At 41.5% G+C, this 20265-nt stretch overlaps 1 protein-coding gene across 2 annotated transcripts in view; it reads right to left on the bottom strand.

Moving 5' to 3' along the window:
* Positions 1-1237, bottom strand: part of edc4 (enhancer of mRNA decapping 4) — a 107929-nt gene extending 106692 nt beyond the window's left edge. For both annotated transcript variants that reach the window (XM_072547460.1, XM_072547461.1), the window contains exon 1: positions 1085-1237. In XM_072547460.1, the coding sequence (XP_072403561.1) occupies positions 1085-1175 (91 nt within the window). In that variant the 5' untranslated portion in view covers positions 1176-1237. The remainder of the gene's footprint in view (positions 1-1084) is intronic.
* Positions 1238-20265: the final 19028 nt, after the last annotated feature.

The following is a 20265-nucleotide window of genomic DNA, read 5'->3' as shown; positions in this document are numbered from 1 at the left end:
TCAGGTAGCTCATGGAGTAGGATCATTGGGCACAATTTATAGCTAAAGATCAGTGTCATGCAATTAAAATGATATATTGAACAAACCTCAATTGCTGTTGAGTCTTTCATCTTTTAGAATGGGTTGTAGGTTTCGATTCATTAATATGTAAAGCCCAGAACTTCTTGCAAGTCACATTCCCAAGATAACTCAAGGTTTTATTTTTTTAAAAAGTGACATCTCAGTTCAGACAATTCATTAAAGATTTGAGGTTAGAGTTGGTATATATTTCAACCTGGAGTCAGAGTGCTTCAATGGAATACATACAACTGAAACTGTACCATTATAACAATGGACAAAAAGAGATTCAGAAGATAACTTACAGCGTCAATTCAGATTACAAAGTACAAGTATAGATCTCTTTAAAGCAGACCAAATAATTAAGCAATAACTAGTTTCTTAGCTCTTTTACAAAAAAGCCAACTAAAAGGAATGCCAACATGTTGACTATCAGCACATTGACATCTTAACTTCAGAACCAACCGTCAAAACAATCAGCCAAGAAATTCCTGCCTACATATTGGACTGTTATAAATGTTGTTAATCAAGGAAACGAAACTGTAAAAGGACTGTCTGACTAAGAAAACATATTCAATAAAAGCAGAAATTGCTTCCAAAGGAGGGTCACTGGTCACGAAACATCAAATCTGCGTTCTCTTCACGGATGCGGTTGGATTTCTCCAGCAATTTCGGTTTTTGTTTCAGATTTCCAGCATCCACCGGTCTTCGATTTTTTTAAAATATTCGGTCAATACTTGGCATCAGCAAAGACACCACCCTCTGGAATCACTTGCAGCCATCCCCACTCTGGAGGGAACCATTTCACAGGAACTAAGCCCCGGGTAGGGAAGAGCAGGGTCCTCAAGGGACAGCCAGCCTATGGTGGAGACCCCGGTAACCGAGGCCTGGACTCCGGTTTAAAGTGATTCGCTCCGCCCACCCTCCAGGGCTCCCGGGGTAACCCCCCTCCCGGCCCGAGTGTGCCTGACGTCTCCGGGGCCTCACGCAGCCGTTAAAACAAAGCGGCCCGGGGATCTATCCTTACCGGAGACCCGGTCCAGCTTCAGCATATCCCGGAGGTGTTGAGTGGCGTTCTCGATATCCATCTTAGAAGCCGGGGTCGGTGGCGACGCCATTGCGGCGACGGCGGCCCAAAAACCAGAGAGATGCGCACGCAGCCACCCCGCCAAACCGTCGGCAGTGCCACAGCTGAACAGGTCCCTTCCGGTGCAACCACAAACTCTCCCTTCAACCACCGATCCCCAGCACAATAGACCATCCTGAAGCAATACTATGCTCCTAATAATTAAATACCGTTAAACGTCTTAAATCCTTATCATGGACAAAAGGGGAAAGGAAGAGCAAAATTAATTTATTACGTTAACTCTCATTCCTCTCCACAGGTGCTGCCAGACTTGCTGAGATTTCCAGCAATTTCTGTTTTTGTTTCAGATTTTCGGCTTCCAGACTTGTTTCTTTTCTGTCTAATGCAGGACAATATGAAACCTCCGTCCGTAAATAGAGGAAATGTTCTCATGTTGGATCTTTAAAATTTACACCCCTGTATCGCGTTCGTAAGTGTAAGCACTTTTAAAGTAGGACATTCGTAAATCGAGAAAACCCTGAAGATATATTCCAATAAATAAGAAAAAAAGATTCTAAGGTACCTGCCATCTCTGATTAACTTTAACAAAGATCGTAACAAACTGTAAGAAAAGACAAATAATTGGATCAGAAGATTGGACAGAACATTTTAAACAAGCAAATAATTACTGAAAGATTAACAAGGAGGGGGAAAGCAGATTATGAAACTTAACCAAAAATATAAAAAATAGAAGCTTCTTCAGATATTTAAAGAGTTAACAAAGCAAAAAGATAGTGTAACTCTTATTAAAAAGGGAGGGAGGCAGAAAGTAGGAAACGACAGGCCAGCTAACAATTTCTATGTATGGAAAATGTTTAAAGCTATTATTAAAGATGGTCCAATAGGACATGTGAGAAACAAAGCTCACACACTTCAATAATTGCAGTCCGAGACAAAATCTGAATCAGCAGTGTCCTTTATTTTACACTTGCAAGTGGGTGAGATGTCCAGTCCCTATAGGTAGAGGACATACACACACCAAGTTCAATTCAAACATAATATTTATATGATTTGATGTCTTTTATTTTACATTGCTCCTCCCCTGCTTACATCGTCCACTTCCCTAAGACCAGCCCCCATTACCCCTGTTTATCTCTTGCCTTATCCGGCCTTGTCTGTGACAAAATGCTTATTCCTGGCCTCAGAAGGCTGTTTGACCTCATCCTGCTGTAGGTCATTGTTAGGCATATTCTTTCTTCATCATTATCTACCCCCTTCATCTGTGCCTTTCCCGAGGCCGTTCTGATCCCTATGACCCTTTTAATTAGGGTTTGTTCCTGTGTTTTTGTAAAAGTGGGAAGCAGATGTTTATACCTACTGTTTGTACAGGCGTATCTAGCTTAACTTCATCCCCTCACAACATCTTATCTATTTGCCCGTAATGTCTACCATTGTTTTGCTGGCACATCTCATTCTGACATACAATTTTAGCTAATACAAAAACAATTATATATTTCCTCCACATCGTTTCCATTCTTGTTGACTCAGCTCTTGGCTAAAACAATTACACACTGGTGTGAGCTCATTTACTTTGTAAAATGGAATTGCAGAAGTAACATTATTTCCCCCACATCCCACAGACACATGGATAAATTCAAGGTAATCAGGAAGACACAACAAGGCTTTGTCAAAGGTAAATCATGTTTCACTAGTTTATTGGCGTCCTTTGAAGAAATAACTCAGAATCAAAGTCATTCAGATATACAGCACAGAAACAGATCCTTTGGCCCAGTTTATCCATACCAACCAGATATCCTAAACTGATCTCGTCTCATTTGCTAGCATTTTGACAATATCCTTCCAAACCCTACCTATTGATGTACCCATCCAGATGTCTTTTAAATCTTTTAATTGTACACACCTCACGTAGCAGCTCATTTCATACACACACCAATCTCTGCATGACAAAGTTGCCCCTTAGGTCTGTGGGATATAGGTAAAGTAGTGTTACTTCAGAAATCATAATTACTTATGCACTCACACCAGTGTATAATTGTTTCAACCAAGAGCTGAGTCAACAAGAATGAAAACTATGTGGAGGAAATATATAATTGTTTTTGTATTAGCTAAAATGTGCATACAAGAATGAAACATGCTTGCAAACAATGGTAGATGTTACAGACAAACAGATAAGGTGCTGTGAGGATGGAGGTTAAGCCAGATATGCTTGTACAAGCAGTAGTTATAAGCATCTGTTTCCCACTTTTGCAAAAACACAAAAACAAACCCCAATTAAAAGGTCATAAGGATCAATATGGTTGGGGAAAGGGAGGAAATGTGACAGGTGGAGGAAGTAGATAATAGTGAAGAAGGATATACCTAACAATGGGCCACAGCAGGATGTGGTGAAATGGCCGAGTAAAACTTGTACTTTGTTATGCACAAGGCCGGATAAGGCAAGAGATAAACAATAGTAATGGGCACCGGGTTGGGAGTAGTGAATCCTATATAAGATACGTACTTGCTAAACTCTGTGTGCCTTACTTCAGGCACCACGCTTGCAAGCGTATAATAAACATACTGATTGCTTCAGATCTTGTCTCGGACTGAAATTAATGAAGTGAGTGAGCTTTGTTTCTCACAGGTCCATTTTAAATCTTTCCTCCCTCAACTTAAACCTATGGACTCCCCCACCTGGGGAAAAGACCTTGTCCATTTTTCCTAACCATACCCCTCATGATGTTATAGACCTCTAGAAGGTCACCCCTCAGCCTCCGATGCTCCAGGGGAAAAAGCCACAGCCTATTCAAAAATGTTGCCAGGTTTGGTGAATGTGAGCAATAGGGAGAGGCTGAATAGGCTTGGGCTGTTTTCCCCTGGAGTGTCGAAGACTGAGGATGGTGACCTTACAGAGGATTATAAAATCATGAGGGGTATAGTTAGGGTAAAGAGACAAAGTCTTTTTCCTGGGGTGGGGGTTGTCCAGAACTAGAGGGCATAGGTTCAGGGTGAGAGGGGAAAGATATAAAAGGCACCTAAGGGGCAACTTTTTCATGCAGAGGGTGGTGCATGTATGGAATGAGCTGCCAGAGGAAATGGTGGAGGCTGGCAGTTACAGCATTTAAAAGGCATCTGGATGGGTATATGAATAGGAGGGGTTGAGAGGGATATAGGCCAAGTGCTGGCAAATGGGACTAGATTAAGTTAGAATATCTGGTTGGCATGAATGAGTTGGACTGAAGGGTCTGTTTCCGTGCTGTATACCTCTATGACTCTATTCAGCCTCTCCTTATATCTCAAACCCTACAATCCCAGTAATATCATTATGAATCTTTTCTGAACCCTTTCAAGTTTAATATCTTTCCTCCCGCAGGGGGACCAGAACTATTGCCACAGAAGGCTGCGGAGGCCAGGTCAGTGAGTATGTTTAAGACTGAGATAGATAAGTTTGAGTATCAAGGGGATCAAGGGTTACAGGGAGAAAGCAGGAGAACGAGGTTGAGAAACTTATTAGCCATAATTGAATGGCAGAGCAGACTCAATGGGCTGAGTGGCCTAAATTCTGTTCCTATGTCTTCCAGTCTTATAACTGAACACAGCCTCATCAACGTCTTCTACAGCCGCAACATGAAATCCGTACTTCTATACTCAGTGCCCTGACCAATGAAGGCAAGCTTGCCAAATGCCTTCTTCACCACCCTGTCTACCCACGACTTCACTTTCAAGGAACTATGCATCTGCACCCCTCTGTCTCTTCATTCATGTGCTATAGGTAAAGGGAATCAGGGGATGAACCTCGATAATACAGGATTTGATTATCTGACAAGATTGCAAGGTCCCGATGCTTAAATAAACTGTGTTACCCGGCATTCGATCATCCAGAATTTAATTAACCGAAAGAAATACTTGCCGTCCATATCCGTCGGATATTTAGATATCAAAAAGACACTTGATAAGGTGCCAAATCAAAGGTTATTGTGGAAAATAAATGCTCATGGTGCAGAAGGTAACACAATGGCATGGGTAAAAGATTGGGTTGCTAACAGGAAAGAGAGGAGGAATACGAGGTCTTTTTCAAGCTGGTGGGATGTCACAAGTAGTGTGGCACAGAGAGATAACACTACTCTTTATAATTTATATAAATGATTTGGGTGGGCGTGGAGGGAGGAGGATTGCACAGAAAAGTGGAAACAGATCCTAGAAAGAGTTACAAAGAGATTTTCATAGTCAGCGAGGGAAAAAGAAAAGCTAGATAGGTGATAGTGAGGACTATGAGTGTGTGAAAATAGGTTGGCTGTGCTGAAAGCAATGCATGTCATGACAGGTTTGAAGGTAGGTCATAGATAAGGGCAGAGGTGTTAAAAGTTTTAAAATTATTGAACTCGATATTGAGTCCAAAGGCTGCAAAGTCCTAAGTGGAATATGAAATAGTGTTCCTCCAGCTCTTGCTAAGCCTTGTTGGATCACTACAGCAGGCTGAAACAGAAATGTTGACATGAGAACACAGTGGCGTGTTGAAGTGGCAGGCAACAGGAAGTTTTTGTTCATTTTTATGGATAAGCATAGGTGTTCCACAAAGCGATCACCTTGTTTGCATTTCATCTCCTCAATTCAGAGGAGACTGCATTGGGAGCAGTGAATACAGTTTATGAGGTTGAGTGAGATGCAGGTCAATTACTGCTTCACCTGAAACGTGTGTCTGGACCTAGAATAGTGAGGAAGAGGAGGTGAACAGACAAGTGTTGCATTTTCTGCGATTCCATGAGAAGGTGACATGGGAAAGGTGTTGGGATTGGAGGAGGAGTGGACCAGGGTGTCCTGGAGAGAACAGGCCTTGCAGAATGCTGACAAGGGAGGAGAGTAGAACATGTGTCTGGTGATGATATCCTGCTATAGCTTGTGGAAATGTCTGCTTATGATCCTTTGAATGTGGAGGTTGGTGAGATATAAAATGGTGATCGAGGACCCTATCATTGTTGCGGGAGGCAAGAGAAGGGATGAAGGTAGAAGTGCAGGAGAATGGTTGGACATGGCTAAGAATCCTGTCAAACACGATACTGGGAAATTCCCAGTTGAGACAAAGGGCGGAGCACATTTCCCCAGATGATATCAGTTCTGAAGGGTCACTGGGCTCAAAACGTTAATCTTCTGCTTTCTCTCCACATGTGGCCAGATCTTTAAATTTTATCCAGCAATTTGTTTTTGTTCTAGATATTTACTGCTGGTTTATTGCTGATTCTAAACATCATTAATTCAAATTTACAGGAAATAATATTGAGCAGAAAAATCACAGCACATTCCTGTCATGATCTTCATAAAAGTGCAATGGATTAACTGCAAATTAGGCAACATCTAAATCCTGGTAAAGGATGAGAGTTTCCTGATACCTGATCAGGGCAGAAGACTGAATTTCTTCCCAACCCAAATATGGCCATCAGCAAAGGGCCATTATTCTAAAGCTGGAAGTTCTTAATTCCCTAGTATCAGTTAGAAGATAGATCAGACTGAGTGACACACAGTGAGACCTGGGCCTAGCAGCCCATTGAACAGCAAGACTGTGAACTTAGCTAAAATTCAAGCTGAAATCAACGGAGAACAGTTCAGAAGAATCACACTGGAGTGAAACATTAACTCTGTTTCTCTCTCCACCAATGCAGCCAGATCTGAAGTTTTCCAGTAATTTCTATTTGTATTTTGCATTTGCAACATCCACAGTATTTTATTTTTACTTGAGAAAGTAAGTTTTTTTTTTACATAGCAGCTGAGGGATTGTTGATGACTGTTTTCTCTGCCTTGAAAAGTACATGTTAATTGAAGTTATGAAGCATCAACAGCAGGCAGACAGCCAAATGTATGTCAAGTGGTATACTGGCTGTAAATCTACATCAGTGAGTAGAGTGGGTTCTTTCTTGATTATATGTTTTCATTGGGATCTGTCTCTTGATTAAATTTTAAAAATATAAGCCATAAGGATTAAGTTAGCCTGGAGCAGTGGTTTGTAGAGCAATAGGACTGTGCTATTTTCTGGGTCTGTAGATTAGAAGGAGCAAAATAGCCTTTAGTAGAGTGATATGCTTTTCTTGTTGGATGTAGGAGTTTCAGGAGATAAGGGTTACTGAGGATTTTCTCTACAATAAGTGTTGGCTGCGAAAGTTGTCGGATCAAATGGATCGATTGGAACAACAGTTAGAGGCAATGAGGAATTTACAAGAGCTAGGTGGTGTGATGGATGGCAGTTATAGGAAGGGAGAAAAGCGGCAGATACAGTCAGGTAGATGGGTTAACTTCAAGAAAGATAGGAGAGATAGGCGGGTAGTACAGGAATCTTCTGTGGCTATCCCCATTTCAAACAAATATGCTGTTTGGAAAATGTGACGGACTTTCAATGGGAATGTAAAACGAACAGCCAAGATTCCGGTATCAAAACTGGCTCTAATGTAATGAGGGGTACGGGGGTTCCAAGCGATCGATTGTGTTAGGTGAGTCTCTAGTCAGGGGAACAGGCGTTTCTGTGGCCAACTGAAAAATCAGAATGGTGTGTTGCCTCCCTGATGCCAGGATCAACGATGTCTCAGAGAGGGTGCAGAATGTTCTCAAAGGGGAGAGGGATCCGTCGGAGGTCATTATATACATTGGAACCAACGACATAGGAAGAGAAAAGGATGAGATTCTGAAGGGAGAATATAAAACAAAGGTCCTTGAGGGTAGTAATACAAGAATTACTTCTGGTGCTATGAGCTAGTAAGGATAGAGCAGATGAATATGTGGCTGAAGAGCTGACATATGGAGAAGGATTCACATTTTTGGATCATTGGAATCTTTTCTGGGGTAGAAGTGACCTGTACAAGAAGGATGGATTGCGTCTAAATTGGAAGGGGACTAATATACTCGCAGGGAGGTTTGCTAGAGGCTGCTCGGGAGGATTTAAACTAGTAAGGGGGGGGGGGTGGTGGGTGGGGACCCCACGAGATACTGAGGAAAGAGATCAATCTGAGACTGGTACAGTTGAGAAAAGAAGTGAGTCAAACAGTTATGGCAGGCAGGGACAAAGCAGAGAACAAGGTAGGACTGCTAAATTAAATTGCATTTATTTCAATGCCAGAGGCCTAACAGGGATAGCAGATGAACTCAGGGCATGGTTAGGAACATGGGACTGGGATATCATAGCAATTACAGAAACGTGGCTCAAGGATGGACAGGACTGGCAGCTTAAAGTTCCAGGATACAAATGCTATAGGAAGGATAGAAAGGGAAGCAAGAGAGGAGGAGGGAGTGTGTTTTTGATAAGGGATAGCATTACAGCTGTACTAAGGGAAGATTTTCCCAGAAATACATCCAGAGAAGTTATTTGGGTGGAATCGAGAAATAAGAAAGGGATGATCACCTTGTTGGGATTGTGTTATAGATCCTCTGATAGTCAGAGGGAAATTGAGAAACAAATTTGTAAGATTTTCAGTTATCTGTAAGAATAAGAGGGTGGTTATGGTAGGGGATTTTAACTTTCCAAACATAAACTGGGACTGCCATAGTGTTAAGGGTTTAGATGAAGAGGAATTTGTTAAGAGTGTGCAAGAATATTTTCTGAGTTATAATGTGGGTGTACCTACTAGAGAAGTTGCAAACTTGACCTACTCTTGGGAAATAAGACAGTGTAGGCGACTGAGGTGTCAGTGGGGGAGCAATTTGGGGCCAGCGACCATAATTCTATTAGTTTCAAAATAGTGATAGAAAAGGATAGACCAGATCTAACAGCTGAAGTTCTAAATTGGAGAAAGGCTAATTTTGACAGTATTAGCAAGAACTTTCAAAAGCTGATTGGAAGAAGATGTTCACAGGTAAAGGGATGACAAGAAAATGGGAAGCCTTCAGAAATGAGATACCTGAGTCCAGAGACAGTATATGCTGGAAGGAAAGGCTGGGAGGTGTAGAGAATGCTGGATGACTATAGAAACTATGGGTTTGGTTAAGAAAAAGAAGGAAGCATATGTCAGGTATAGAAAGGAGAAATTGAGTGAATCCTTAGAAGAGTATAATGGCAGTAGGAGTATACTTAAGAGGAAAATCAGCAGGGCAATAAGGGGACATGAGATAGCTTTGGCAAATAGGGTTAAGGAGAATCCAAAGGATTTTTCTAAATACATAGGACAAAAGGGTAACTAGGGAGAGAATAGGACCCCTCAAAGATCAGCAAAGCAGCCTTTGTGTGGAGCCACAGGAGATGGGGGAAGATACTAAACGAGTATTTTGCATCGGTGTTTACTGTAGAGAAGGACATGGAAGACATAGAATGTGGGGAAATACATGGTGACATCTTGAAAAATGTCCATAATGTTAAAGTTAACCTGAGAATGTAACTTTTTTTTAAATAGTTTTGTGATTTACATATGAAAGAAGTGAAACTAATATGATCATTCCAACAGATGAGACTTAACAAACAATCAAGGTATTTTTTTAATGTATAATTTCAGTTACATCACACTGTAAACTTTTGTTATAAATTCTGTGTCTTACAATTGTGTACTCCACAATCACCTGATGAAGGAGCAGCACTCCGAAAACTAGTGATTCCAATTAAATCTTTTGGATTATAGGTTTGTTCGGTTATTGCAGAAAAGGGTCTAAAATGTGAAGAGTACAATGCTAATCTACCATTAAGTGAACACAATGAACCTTGGTTTATGCTTTTGAACCTAGCAGGAGAGGTGCCTGTACTAATTCGTGGCGATAACATTATCTGTGAATCCACTCAGATCATCGACTACTTGGCAAACATCTTTGAAGCTGGCATTATAATGTTTCAATGAAACCTGTATTTGTGTGTTATATTATAACAACATTATATATGTTATAGTGAAACACTATTGTATTTCTAAATAGCTGTGTTTGAGTGTAGATGTGATTTTTGAAGCCTGATATAAATAAAAAGTGAGATTTGGTGAATTCACATAGCCAAGTATATTCTCCTCTGCTCTTAGCTGATTTTTGTTTCCCCTTTCTCTGGTTTTCTCTTCTAACTTGTTAATGTGGTTTGGCTCCAACAGTGAGTACTGATAAGTTGTCTAATTATGCAGACATCAGTATCAAGACTTATCTGATGCCTGCCTGGGCTTTGGGCATGCAGATAATGAACTTTGATGTGAATTAGTTAATACTGAATGATAATTGTGCCTGTCTCTCAGTTTGACCTGAGTGGCAAGACCAGTCTAGATGGCTGGAATTAAACAAAGATACAGTCAGTGACCAGGACAGAATGAAGGAAGCTCTAGGCCAGTTAGCCTAATATTAGTAATAGGAAGATGCTAAAATCCATTAATAGGGAAGTTATAGCATGAGACTTAGCAAATTAAGGTATGACAAGGCAGAGATGACATGGGCTTGCAAAAGGGTAATATGTTCCCTTTTCAAAATCATCTGATTTGAAAAAGATATAATTGCCTTGGAAGCAGTTCAGAGAAGGTTCATTTGCAGGATGAAGAACTTATAGAATCACAGCATTCAACCTTCTAGAATAGATCCCTTGAACCACAAAGACTGCCCTGATTTTTTAAAAAAGTAATGCCTCAAAGGCCCAATTTTCAACATTTGGCTGACAGCCTTGAATGTTTCAACATTTCAAATGCTCATCAGTTGAGTTTTTCTGCCTCAAGTGACCTCCCAGGCAGTGCATTCTGGGTTCCCTTCACCCTCTGGGTGAAAAAGATTTCCTCAAAACCTTTATAAGCCTTTGTCCTTAAAATTATGCCTCCTTCTTATTGATCCTCTCAGTTGACTAAGACAATCAGCTGTTTCTCATCAACTCTCTCCATGCCCCTCAATTTTACATACCTCCATCAGGTCCCCCTCAGCTTTCACTGCTTGAACGAAAATAAACCGAGCCTATTCAGCCATTCTTCATAGCAAAGCAGTTCCATCCCAGGCAACTTCTTGGTGAATATCCATTCCACTGCATCCAATCCAAGCACATACTTCCCATAATGTCTTGATTAGAACTGCATGTAGTACTTAATACTTATGCCACAACTGATACAAGCAAGGGTCCCGCCTGCCTCTTTAACTACACTACTGAGCAGTCCTGCCACCTTCAGGGAACTGTGGACAAGCACCCTAAGCTGATTCTGTTCCTTCTGAGCTTCCAAGTGTCCTGACGTTCTTTGAGTACTCCCTTCACTTGTTACTACTTCCAAAATACATCACCTCACACTTATCAGGGGTAGATTCCATCTGCCACTGACCAGCTTATCTGACCAAACTGTTTGCATCCTTTTATAACCTAAGACCACTTTCTTCATGATTAATCACCTGGCCAATCTTGGTGTCAACCACAAACTTACTACTTATCACTTATATTTTCTCTTGCAAAAATAAGAGGCCTGACACTGATCTCTGTGATATGCCACTGGACATTGGTCGCTGTTACACCTTCTATCACCATTGTCTCCTATCATGAAGCCAATTTTGGCTCCAACTTGCCAGGTTACCCTGGATCCTATGTGTTTTTACCTTCTTTATCAATCTCCCGATTGGACTTTGGCAAAAGCTTTGGTGAAATCCATATAAACTACATCAACTGCACTACCCTCCTCTGCCCACCTGGTCACCATCTCGCATAATTCAAACAAATTTGTTAGGCTTGACCTCCCTCTGAAAAGGTTATGCTGATTATGTGAAGATTAATTCTCTCCTTCAGAATCACCTCACTGGTCTAGAATTCCTATGTTTATCTCTTAAAAAATGAAACTGCATGAGTTGTCCTCCAGAACAGAGGTATTTAGAATTTGGAAAGAGCCCGAATTTCCTCCTCCGTCTCCCACAGCAGCCTGGACTCAACTCATCTGGGCATGGGAGACTTTTCCACTTTAACCCTCATCAAAACCTCAAATACCTCCTCAATTTCCTATGTCATATTGCTCAAGAATCTCACAGCCCTTGTTCCTGAATTCTGTACCTACATTCTCCTCCTCCAAAGACAGAAGTGAAGTACTAGTTTAACATCTTACCAATGTCCTCCAGCTCCACGCACAGATTGCCTACTTGGTCGCTAGTGATCCCTACTCTTTCCCTGGTTATCCTCTTTCCCCCAATATACCTATAGAAAATCTAGGGATTCTCCTTAATCGTACCCCTTTGTTTTCTCATATTCCTGTTAGGGTGAAAGGAAAGGCTGGGAGGTATAGGGAATGCTGGATGACAAAAGAAATTGAGAGTTTGATTAAGAAAAAGGAGGAAGCATATATCAGATATAGACAAGAAAAATTGAGTGAATCCTTAGAATATAAAGGCAGTAGGAGTATACTAAAGAGGGTATTGAGGAGGGCAAAAAAGGGACACAGTTAAGAAGAATCCAAAGAGTTTTTACAAATACGTTAAGGACAAAAGGGTAACTAAGAAGAGAATCTTTGTGTGGAGCCGCAGGAGATGGGGAGATATTAAATGAGTATTTTCCATCAGCGTTTACTGTGGAAAAGGACATGGAAGATATAGAATGTAGGGAAACAGATGGTGACATCTTGAAAAATGTCCATATTACAGAGGAGGAAGTGCTGGATGTCTTGAACTGCATAAAGGTGGATAAATCCCCAGGACCTGATCAGGTGCACATTAGAACTCTGTGGGAAGCTAGGAAGCGATTGCTGGGCCTCTTGCTGAGATATTTGTATCATCGATAGTCACAGGTGAGGTGACAGAAGACTGGAGGTTGGCTAACGTGGCACCACTGTTTAAGAAAGGTGGTAAGGACAAGCCAGGGAACTATAGACCAGTGAGCCTGAGGTCGGTGGTGGGCAAGTTGTTGGAGGGGATCCTGAGGGACAGGATGTACATGTATTTGGAAAGGCAAGGTGATAGTCAACATGGCTTTATGTGTGGGGAATCATGTCTCGCAAACTTGATTGAGGTTTTGAAGAAGTAATAAAGAGAATTGATGAGGGCAGAGCAGTAGACATGATCTATATGGACTTCAGCAAGGCATTAGACAAAGTTCTCCATGGGAGGCTGGTTAGCAAGGTTAGATCTCAGAATACAGGGAGAACTAGCCATTTGGATGCAGAACTGGCTCAAAGGTAGATCACAGAGGCTGATGGTGGAGGGTTGTTTTTCAGTCTGGGGGCCTGTGACCAGTGGAGTGCCTCAAGGATCGGTGCTGGGTCCACTACTTTTCATCATTTATATAAATAATTTGGATGTGAGCATAAGAGGTATAGTTAGTAAGTTTGCAGGTGACACCAAAAATTGGAGGTATAGTGGACAGCGAAGAAGGTTACCTCAGATTAAAACAGGATCTTGATCAGATGGGCCAATGGGCTGACAAGTGGCAGATGAGCTTTTAAATTAGATAAATGTGAAGTGCTGTATTTTGGGAAAGCAAATTATAGCAAGACTGATACACTTAATGGCAAGGTCCTAGGGAGTGTTGCTGAACAAAGAGACCTTGAAGTGTAGGTTCACAACTACTTGAAAGAAGAGTCACAGGTAGATAGGATAGTGAAGGCGTTTGGTATGCTTTCCTTTATAATATAATGAGGAGCATGGATAGGATAAATAGACAAAGTCTTTTCCCTGGTGTGGGGGAGCCCAGAACTAGAGAGCATAGGTTTAGGGTGAGAGGGGAAAAGATATAAAAGGGACCTAAGGGGCAACCTTTTTCACAGAGAGTGGTGCGTGTATGGAATGAACTGCCAGAGGAAATGGAGGAGGCTGGTACAATTGCAACATTTAAAAGGCATCTGGATGGGTAATGAATAGGAAAAGTTGAGAGAGATATGGGCCAAGGACTGGTTAGGAAATCTGGTCAGCATGGGCGAGTTGGACCGCAGGGTCTGTTTCCATCCTGTACATCTCTATGACTTAAATGAAAGGATCTTAACTTCAGTAATCTCAGTAACTGTCTTGGAGAGGCATATTTCAGCACTACCATATCATACAAAGTTAAAGAAATTATTTTTTTCTCAGTTGTATCATCAGTGCAACAGATGCAGAAGGTAGGATTCCACATGGGGCAAATCTCTTCCCCACATTGCATTGTCTCACTTCCTTTTTAAATTGACCCCCTCTATAATTAGTCATGATACTGTCGGTACCTGTCCTGATCTATCCATACTGTGCTTTTTTCTTCCCTTTTCAGAACATTCATGTCAAAAGTTGATGATTCTGGATCTAGAGTGAAACTACAGACTGGCTTACTGAGATTTCTTATGTCACCATTGCACAATAATTCTCTGCCCTTTCCAAGCAAAGTGCAGCATAACCAGTAGTGTTTCCTAGCTCATGTCACAGTGTAATTGTTTTTGAGTGTGAGTGAGGATTAGAGTATTTGCCCCTTCTCCATTTGTAGGGACCTGTTAATTGCTTTCTTTTTTCCATATGTCAAGTTGATGGACTTTTCCTTAAGACCATAAGACCCAGGAGTGAAAGTAAGGCGATTCAGCCCATAGAGTCCATTTTGTCAGTGAATCGTGGCTGATGGGCATTTCAACCCCACTTTTTCGCACCCTCCACGTATCCCTTAGGTCCTTGTGAGACTAAGAATTTATCAATCTCTGCCTTGAAGACATTAACACCCCAGTCTCCACTGCGCTCTGTGGCAATGTATTCCACAGGCCCACCACTCTGGCTGAAGACTTGTCTCATTTCCATTTTAAATTGGCCCCCTCTAATTGTAAAGCTGTGCCCACACGTCCTAGTACCCCCGCCTGTCAGAAACAAATTCCCAGCATTCACCCTTTCTAAGCCATGCATTATCTTGTCCCTCATCATCTCCCTCATTCCACATGGAAACTATCCTATCATTCCCTGAGAACTCTGACTAATCTTTGGCTGGCTACGATAAATACAAATACACCAACACATCATTAATGGATTTAAAAGAAAATCCAGCCTGCCCTTCATCTGTACTCATCTTATGGATAGTTCTTATGTATTTCTCCCCTATAGCTTTCAAATGTCTCACCAAAATTACATTCTATTTTAACTTTTGCCACTTACCAGTACCATGGATTGTTTGTTTCCCAATAGATTATGGATCAGTGCTTTGATAAGTTAAAAAGTGTTTTCTTGTCCTACAGGCCCCAAATGGCCTGTTCATTCTGAAACCCATTCTTCAGGTTATTCTCACCATGATTGCCTCACGTTAGTTACTTCAGATGCAAAAATCACTTCTGTATGTTCACACAGTTATCCCAACATCATAACACACTCTGGACTTTCAAGTGATATTAATGAAAGATTGAAAGTAGTGGGGGAGTGCTTGCATCTCCCCCCTTTTGATCCCAATGTTTTGGTGACTATATCATCAATTCAGTTATCTTAAAAAAAGTCATCGAAAAGGCGCACATATTTCAAAGAGAAAGCTATTAATTCATTTCAGTATCAATTAAACATCTACACATTCCTTTCACTTGATATTTCCAAGTAACTACACCTAATGCAAGTTATTCCCATTCAATAGTATAATGTTCCTGTCATTAAACTTTAATTCTAAGGGGGCATTCCATTTGTTGCTATTTTACCCAATTCAGGAGCTCTGGAGAAACATTACTGTCCAGTTTAAAAGATAATGTTTTCATAATATCTTTACAACAGCTCAAACATGACAGAGGTTCCACGTATTGCCAAATTCCGTGTGTTTGTTCTGTTTTTTTGAAAAAAGTGGTCTCAAAAATAACTTGCTCGATTACGCTTGACCTCTCCCTCTTAAAATCATTCCAACTTCAAATATAGCAACTTTTTTTTTTCATGTTCAGCTTCAGCAGGGCTGTTGGATTAACAAGTTGTGTGGTCAATTTATTTCTTCCCAATCATTTAAAAAAAATACAAGTAAAAACCATCATCTAGGCTATTTCCATTGACTTATTTTAAACTAAAATACTAAGTTTTAAATTGTTTATGCGGTTTTCTTCATTGAGTGCTTGAAATAACAAAACTTAAGCTAATTTTTCTGAAATTGGGATTGATAAAATATGTCCAGGCTTGGTAGTTTCAAATTATGCTTGTATATTGGAGACAAATGATCACAGTCAATTTAGAATTCTCCCACTCTTAAGCACTTTGTAGCAGATGATAACAAATAGACTGACTGGTCAAGGCGAAGTCTCAAAGGCTTTTTGTCCAAATTCAATGTCTGTACATAAGTTCTTGAATCTGAAAGCACCCTGCACCCCTTGCTGTGGCAAAAATACTTAGGTGGTTCTTGAAATCTGTTTAAGAACAAAATAAAATCCACTGTGGCCCAATGGGCTAATAGCTGTAAAACTGTCAAATGTGGTAATAGGTAAAAACAATGACTGCAGATAGTCATAGGGATGTACAACATGGAAACAGACCATTCGGTCCAACCCGTCCATGCCGACCAGATAGCCCAACCCAATCTAGTTCCACCTGCCAGCACCCGGCCCATATCTCTCCAAACCCTTCCTATTCATATACCCATCCAAATGCCTTTTAAATATTGCAATTGTTCCAACCTCCACCACATCCTCTGGCAGCTTATTCCATACACGTACCACTCTCTGCATGAAAAACTTGCCCCTTAAGTCTCTTTTATATCTTTCCCCTCTCACCCTAAACCTATGCCCTCTAGTTCTGGACTCCCCCACCCCAGGTAAAAGACTTTGTCTATTTATCCTATCCATGTCCCTCAATTTTGTAAGCCTCTATAAAGGTCACCCCTCAGCCTCCAATGCTCCAAGGAAAACACCCCTCAGCCTGTTAAGCCTCTCCCTATAGGTCAGATCCTCCAACCCTGGCAACATCCTTGTAAATCTTTTCTGAACCGTTTCAAGTTTCACAACATCTTTCCGATAAGGAGGAGACCAGAACTGCACGCAATATTCCAACAGTGGCCTAACCAATGTCCTGTAGAGCCGCAACATGACCTCCCACCTCTTGTACTCCATACTCTGACTAATAAAGGAAAGCATACCAAACGCCTTCTTCACTATCCTATTTACCTGTGACTCCACTTTCAAGGAGCTATGAACCTGCACACCAAGGTCTCTTTGTTCAGCAACACTCCCTAAGACCTTACCATTAAGTGAATAAGTCCTGCTCAGATTTGCTTTCCCAAAATGCAGCACCTCGCATTTTTCTGAATTAAACTCCATCTGCCACTTCTCGCCCATTGGCCCAGATCTTCTTGTAATCTCTCTGGAGTAGAGTTGTGCTGGAAAAGTACAGCAGTTCAGGCAGCATCAGAGGAGCAGTAAAATCGACGTTTCAGGCAAAAGATTCCTGATGAAGGGCTTTAGCCCGAAATGTCTATTTTACTGCTTTTTGGATGCTGCCTGAACTGCTGTGCTTTCCAGCACCACTCTACTCCAAAATGTGGTAATGTGTGATTCTGCATAAGTTTTTTTTAAATTACCATTGTCAGCAGATGACAGTTGAACTGAGTATGTACGGCAAAACCTCCATTGAGGAGCATTCTATTTCAATTCTACTTTGAGAGATAAAGAACTTTCCAAGAATTTCACATGGTCTTTTCCTGAAATTTGCCCAATATTCCAATAGTCTCAAAACTATTTAGGATCTTCTAAGACCAATTTTGAAAACAAGACAAGAACACAGAATAGGTATTTCTCGTATCTCTTTTGTTTACCATTTTTCTCCTTAAAACTATTTGTAAATTCTAAGTTGAATGTCTGAAAGAACGTCAGCTTATTTTTTGTGTTGGGAATGATTTGTAGTTTTTCACAGCCCAGGAAGTTTTGCTTAAAATATAAACTGAGAAGTTCAAAATTCTGCCCAGAAATTCACTTTTTAAAAATTCATTAAAGTAAATTTGGGGGAGGGGCACTGGAAATATAATAGGTGGAAGAGGATGAGGGTGATAGGCCAGCAAGGGAGTAGGGGCGGAGAGGTCAGGAAGATGATTGCAGGTCAAGTGGGCGGTGCTGAATCCGGGGGTTGGGACTGAGATAAGGTGAAGGAGGGGAAATGAGGAAGCTGGAGAAATCTACATTCACCTCGTGTGGTTGGAGGGTTCCTAGGCGGAAGATGAGGCACTCTTCGTCCAGGCGTTGTGTGGTCAGGGTCTGGCAATGGAGGCGGCCAAGGACCTGCATGTCCTTGGCGGTGTGGGAGGGGAGTTCAAGTGTTCAGCCACGGGCCGGTTGGGTTGGTTGGTGCTTTTAAGTGGGAGGATTGGAAGGAGAAGTTGTTAAGAGTGAAGACCAGTTCAGTCAGTCGAAGGAGGGTGTCAGGGGAAGGGTACTGGTTGGGTCAGCGGGAGAGGAAGAAGCGGAGGGCTTGGAGGCTTTTAAGTGGGAAGATTGGATGAGGTTAGATGAATTGGCCATGCTAAATTGCCCATAGTGTTAGGTGAATGGGATAAATGTAGCAGAATGGGTCTGGGTGGGTTGCACTTCGACGGGTTGGTGTGGACTTGTTGGGCCGAAGGGCCTGTTCCACACAAAGTAATCTAAAGTAAACTCGTTCCACTTGCCCTTTTGGTGATATCCCCCCAAACCTTTCTTATTCATGTACTTATCCATATGCTTTTAAAATGTTATAGTTATACCAGCCTCCACCACTTCCTCTGGCAGCTCATTCCATACACACATTACCCTCTGCGTGAAAAAGTTGCCCCTTAGGTCTGTTTTAAATCTTTCCTCTCTCACCTTAAGCCTATGCCCTCTAGTTACACCCCCACCTCTCTTCCATCCCCATCCCCTCCAACCACACTGAAAGACCTTTACCCTATCCATGACCCTCATGATTTTGTAAATCTCTATAAGGTCACCCCTCAGCCTCTGATACTCCAGGGAAAATAGGCCCAATGTATTCAGCCTCCCAGGATAATGCAAACCCTCCAATCCTGGTAACATCCTTATAAACCTTTTCTGAACCTTTTCAAGTTTCCCAACATCCATCCTATAGCAGGGAGACCAGAATTGCATTCAATCTTCCAAAAGTGGCCTAACCAACATCCTGGACAGCTACAACATGACTTCTGAACTCTTATACTCAATACACTGACCAAGGCAAACATACCAACTGCTTTCTTCATTATCCTATTGACCTGTGATTCCACTTTCAAGGAACTCTGAATCTGCACTCCAAGGTCTCTTTATTCAGCAACACTGAGTCCTGCTAAGATTTGCTTTTCCAAAGTGCAGTACTTCACAATTATCAAAATTAAACTCCATCCGTCACTTCTTGGCTTATCTGATCCAGATCCTGTTGTAACCTGAGGAACCTTCTTCCCTGTCCACTACACCTCCAATTTTATTGTCATCTGCAAACTAAACCATACCCCCTATGTTCACATCCAAAAATTTACATAAATGACAAAAAGCAGTAGACCAAGCACCGATACTATGGCACTCCACTGGTCACAGGCCTCCAGTCTGAAAAGCAACTCTCCACCACCACCCTCTGTATTCTACGTTTGAGCCAGTTCTGTATCCAAAAGTCTAGTTCTCCCTTGATTTCATGTGATCTAACCTTGTTAACCAGTCTATCATGAGCAACCTCATCAAATGCCTTACTGAAGTCCATATAGATCACGTCCATTGCTCTGTCCTCATTCCTCTTAGTTGCTTCTTCAAAAGAAAACTCAATCAAGTTCACAAGACACTATTTCTCATGCACAAAGCTATGTTGACTGCTCATCAGTCCTTGCTTTTCCAAAATACTTATAAATCCTGCCCCTCCAGATTCCCTCCAACAACCTGCCCACTACCGATGTCAGGTTCGCTCGTCTATCAAATTCCCTGGCTTTTCATTACCATCTTTCTTAAATAGTGGCATCACATTAGCCAACCTCCAGTCTTCCAGCACCTCATCTGCAGCTATCAGTAATACTTGCTTCCCTAGCTTTCCAGTGTTTTAAGATACACCTGATCAGGTCCACCTTTGAAGACATCCAGCATCACCACCTCTGTAATATGGTATTTTTCCAAGAGGCTGCTATTTATTTCCTCACATTCTCTACCTTCCATGTCCTTCGCTACTGTCAACACTAATGCAAAATACTCATTTAGTATTTTCCCCCATCTCCAATGGTTACACACATAGGTGGCCTTATTTGATCTTTAAAAGGGCCCTATCCTCTCCCTAGGTGCCTTTGCAGAATCCATTTGGATTTTCCTTAACCCTATTTGGCAAAGCTATATCATGTCCCCTTTTTGCCCTCCTGATTCCCCTAG

This window comes from Chiloscyllium punctatum, chromosome 26, assembly GCF_047496795.1.
Source record: "Chiloscyllium punctatum isolate Juve2018m chromosome 26, sChiPun1.3, whole genome shotgun sequence".
Lineage (NCBI taxonomy): Eukaryota > Metazoa > Chordata > Chondrichthyes > Orectolobiformes > Hemiscylliidae > Chiloscyllium > Chiloscyllium punctatum.
The sequence above is the reverse complement of the archived record's forward strand: the minus strand, read 5'-3'. Positions and strand labels throughout refer to the sequence as shown.